This window comes from Phaseolus vulgaris, chromosome 6 (assembly GCF_000499845.2).
Source record: "Phaseolus vulgaris cultivar G19833 chromosome 6, P. vulgaris v2.0, whole genome shotgun sequence".
In the NCBI taxonomy this organism is placed as follows: domain Eukaryota; kingdom Viridiplantae; phylum Streptophyta; class Magnoliopsida; order Fabales; family Fabaceae; genus Phaseolus; species Phaseolus vulgaris.
In genome coordinates, this window is record NC_023754.2 from 10,561,530 (window position 1) to 10,565,887 (window position 4,358).

Here is a 4,358-nt window from a genome sequence, read left to right on the forward strand (position 1 = left end):
GGTGAGACCTTCCAGCTCTTGTAGGGACGAAGGGGGATTTTCAAGGCACGAGAGTTTGCGTGAGGAAGGACATTGTTTAGTTTGAAGTTCGCCTGAGCGCGACGGCGAAAGAGGAGGTAACTGGGTGGGTTGAGGTTTGATTAGGGATTGTCCTTGACCTAACGTCTGTTCGTCCATCTCTTTAACACGTAAACACCTTTCTCTGTCACATAAGCACCTCTCTCTGCCACATAAGCATAGTTGACGCCGTAAGATGAGATTTAACGGAAATGACCAATTTAAATACATTTTAAAAAACATGGGGAACAAATTGATTATTTTAAAAACCACTATACTAAATTGAATATTGACCCTAAATGTAAGGACGAATAAGGTAATTATACCAAAATTAAATAAATAAGAACAACTTTAAGGGTGATCCAACTCATGTACAAAATCGCACAGAAAACGAACAACCCCTCCTCCTAGAAGTTTGCTCCTAACTTCCTACTAGAATAAAAACAATCTGACCAACCTAAATAAATCACTGAATACATACAAACCAGGGGATCCAGACATTAGTTAGAAAAAGAAAAACAAGCATAATAGACTTTAGATGTTACCCTATGACCAGACCTTTAGTTGAGCCATGAAATTGGTGAGGGCAGCCCAGTATGGGAAGAAATACAAGCAACCCTGATGTTAGCACGAGGAGCGACAGATGACAGAGTTGTGTATGTTAGAGGGCAATCACATATGAATGATTGATTATGTATTAAGATAATTATTGTAATATTTTTATCCATGAACGATGTTGTTGTTTGAACTTAAACTTTAAGTATAACTTAATTTTGTGTTTGACCTTATGAATACCTTTTAATGTTGATTTTACTTATATTCTTTAAATTGATTTGGTTTATAAAAGTACCAAAACCATCATATTGCCAAAAAAAAGTTGAGGATGATTGGCTTCTGGATATGTATATCCGGAAGCATGATGGTGCCTTCTGGATAAAGATGTCCGTAGTCAAAGAGTGTTAATTCTGGATGACAATATCCGTAGACAAACATAACACTTTCGGATACAAATATCCGTAGACAAAGCTGATCCTTCTGGATGCCAATATCCGTAGGCAAAACTGACACTCCCGAATGCCAATATACATATACAAATATGTGACTTTCGAATATTGACATCCGTAAATAAATATGTGAAAAGGGCAAAGTTGGATTTAAAAAATTATGTCAAGTGCAAATAAGAAATATATGGTGCAGAAAGAAATTGTCTGAATTAAGTAAAAAAAAAACCAATTTAGTGCAGTCCAATAAAAAGGAAACAGAGCCCTAATTCCCTAAATCACACGACACAACAATGCAACGGTAATTGCAGCACTACCCATCTCTCTTATATGATGAACGGCACCACCGTCGACTTGCCACCCGCGACCACCGCAACCCGCAACCACTGCAACCGCACGAACCACAACCGGCGACCTCCGCTGCACAATCGCCACCACCGCGCGACCTGCTCCGCTCCATCGCCACTATCGCCGCACTTGTTCAGAGAAGACGGACGAAAGGGGTGAACCCTTTTTCAGTTACAATGAATGAAAATGACTTTGGTCAAAAGGTTCAAGCTTTTAGCAGTTTTGGTGCCTTCATGACTTTGCCTCTGTTCCACTCCATTTTTGTGCCTTTAGCTATTTATCAGCTGGTGTGCTCTCCACCTATACCCTTTTGTATTTGTGCTGTTGTTATTATTTGTTTTGTTACCATGCTTTAAATTGATGATTATGGTTTTTGTGTAGTATCTCTCTGGTAATTGCTGAATGGACACTAGAAAACTACTACCTCTTTTGAGAGCTTGTAAGAATTCCAAGTCACTGAAGCAAATCAAGCACATTCATCAGAAAGTTGTAACATTGGGCTTGCAAAATGATATTTATTTATGCAAGAACCTGATTAACCTATATCTTTCTTGCCATTTGTATGATCATGCAAAGTGTGTTCTTGATACCATGGAAAATCCATGTGAGATATCCTTGTGGAATGGCCTGATGGCAAGTTACACTAAGAATTACATGTATGTGGAAGCCCTAGAGCTTTTTGAGAAGTTGTTACATTACCCTTACCTGAAACCTGATAGTTATACTTACCCTAGTGTTATTAAGGCTTGTGGGGGGCTGTGTAGGTTTGAGTTGGGAAAACAGATCCATACATGTTTGATAAAAACTGGTTTAATGATGGACATTGTTGTTGGAAGCTCTCTTGTGGGTATGTATGCAAAATGCAATGCATTTGAGAAAGCTATGTGGCTGTTCAATGAAATGCCTCAGAAGGACGTGGCATGCTGGAATACAGTAATTTCTTGTTATTACCAAAGTGGAAACTTCGAAGAGGCCCTACAATATTTTAGCTTGATGAGAAAATTTGAATTTGAGCCGGATTCGGTTACAATCACAACTGCTATTTCCTCGTGTGCTAGACTTTTGGATTTGAACAGGGGAATGGAAATTCACAAGGAGTTGATTAATAGTGGGTCTCTGCTGGACAGTTTCGTTAGCTCTGCTCTTGTTGAGATGTACGGAAGATGTGGTCACCTAGAAAAGGCTCTAGAGGTTTTTGAGCTGATGCCTAAAAAGACTGTTGTTGCTTGGAATTCCTTGATTAGTGGATATGGTTTGAGAGGTGACAGCATATCATGCATTCGACTTTTAAAGAGGATGTACAATGAAGGAGTCAAGCCAACTTTGACTACTTTAAGTAGTTTACTAATGGTTTGTTCACGATCTGCTCGACTACTCGAGGGGAAGTTTGTACATGGGTATATAATACGAAACAGAATACAACCTGATGTTTTTATTAATAATTCACTCATGGATCTATACTTCAAATGTGGAAGGGTAGGGTTAGCCGAAAACATCTTTAAATTAGTACCAAAGTCCAAGGTAGTTTCTTGGAATGTCATGATTTCTGGATATGTGGCTGAAGGGAAACTTTTTGAAGCCCTTGGCCTCTTTAGTGAAATGAGAAAATCTTATGTTGAGCCAGATGCTATTACTTGTACCAGTGTTTTAGCAGCTTGTTCTCAACTAGCAGCTCTAGACAAAGGTAAAGAGATTCATAATCTGATTATGGAGAAAAAATTTAACAACAATGAAGTGGTTATGGGAGCTCTCCTGGATATGTATGCAAAGTGTGGTGCTGTAGATGAAGCATTCAGTGTTTTCAAATGTTTGCCAGAAAGAGATCTGGTGTTCTGGACTTCAATGATTACTGCTTATGGGTCCCATGGTCAGGCCTATGAAGCTTTGAAGCTTTTTACTGAAATGCTGCAATCCAATGTAAAACCTGATAGGGTTTCTTTTCTTGCTGTATTATCTGCTTGTGGCCATGCTGGGTTGGTTGATGAAGGATGCCATTACTTCAATCAAATGATAAATGTTTATGGCATTAAACCTAGAGTTGAACATTATTCATGCTTGATTGATCTTCTTGGACGTGCTGGAAGATTGCATGAAGCATATGAGATTCTGCAAAGAAACCCTGATATCAGGGATGATGTTGGGTTGTTAAGCACGTTATTTTCTGCATGCCGTTTGCACAGAAATATTGATCTGGGAGTTGAAATTGCAAGAATTCTTATCGATAAGGATCCTGACGATTCATCAACCTACATTCTCTTGTCAAATATGTATGCTTCCGCACATAAATGGGATGAGGTACGGAAGGTGAGATCAAAGATAAAGGAGCTTGGATTAAAGAAGAATCCAGGTTGTAGTTGGATTGAAATTAACCAAAATATCCTTCCTTTTTTTGTTGAAGACAATTCACACTTGCATCTAGAATTGGTTTATAAATGCCTCTCATATCTCACTGGTCACATGGATGATGAGTCTAAACCATTTATATATCATTTTGATGTTGAACACTGAGATTTGGCTAGTTTTTTCAATTAGCTTGGAAGCTGCACGCAATGAGAATCCTAAGACAATGATTCTTGGTATGAGTAACTGCCCTTTACATGTCTAATAAAAATCCAGAAAAGGAACCAAAAAAGACATCAACGCAAAAAGAAATTTGCCTGTGCTTTGCTGGATTGCAGATTTCGTCTAGGATTGCTAGATGGATTAAAGAAGCTACCATTCATAACATGGAAGAAAAATGTAATTTATTCAAATGCTCATCTAATTTTGTCTATTTAAAGTGTATGCTCTCACAAAGACTGAGAGCTTCTCTCTTAGAGGTCAAATAAATAAGCAAAAAAGGTCGAGCTTTAAAGTGATAGATTTGCCAGTTAGCGCAATAGCATTGTATTCTTACGTTGGGCAATTCAATTTGTGGTATAAAGAGGATTCTCTCTATGACTATTTTTTTTT

General features: G+C 38.2%; 1 protein-coding gene across 2 annotated transcripts; it reads left to right on the forward strand.

Moving 5' to 3' along the window:
* Positions 1 to 1,333: 1,333 nt before the first annotated feature.
* On the forward strand, positions 1,334 to 4,358 carry LOC137831079 (pentatricopeptide repeat-containing protein At5g27110). 2 transcript variants are annotated; one of them, XM_068638601.1, is made up of 2 exons: positions 1,334 to 1,693; positions 1,788 to 4,358. In XM_068638601.1, exon 2 carries the CDS (start codon positions 1,809 to 1,811, stop codon positions 3,912 to 3,914), a length of 2,106 nt encoding a protein of 701 aa, XP_068494702.1. In that variant the 5' UTR covers positions 1,334 to 1,693; positions 1,788 to 1,808; the 3' UTR covers positions 3,915 to 4,358. The 2 variants fall into 2 exon arrangements, with proteins under 2 accessions (XP_068494702.1, XP_068494703.1); XM_068638602.1 differs by having other exon boundaries at positions 1,334 to 1,609.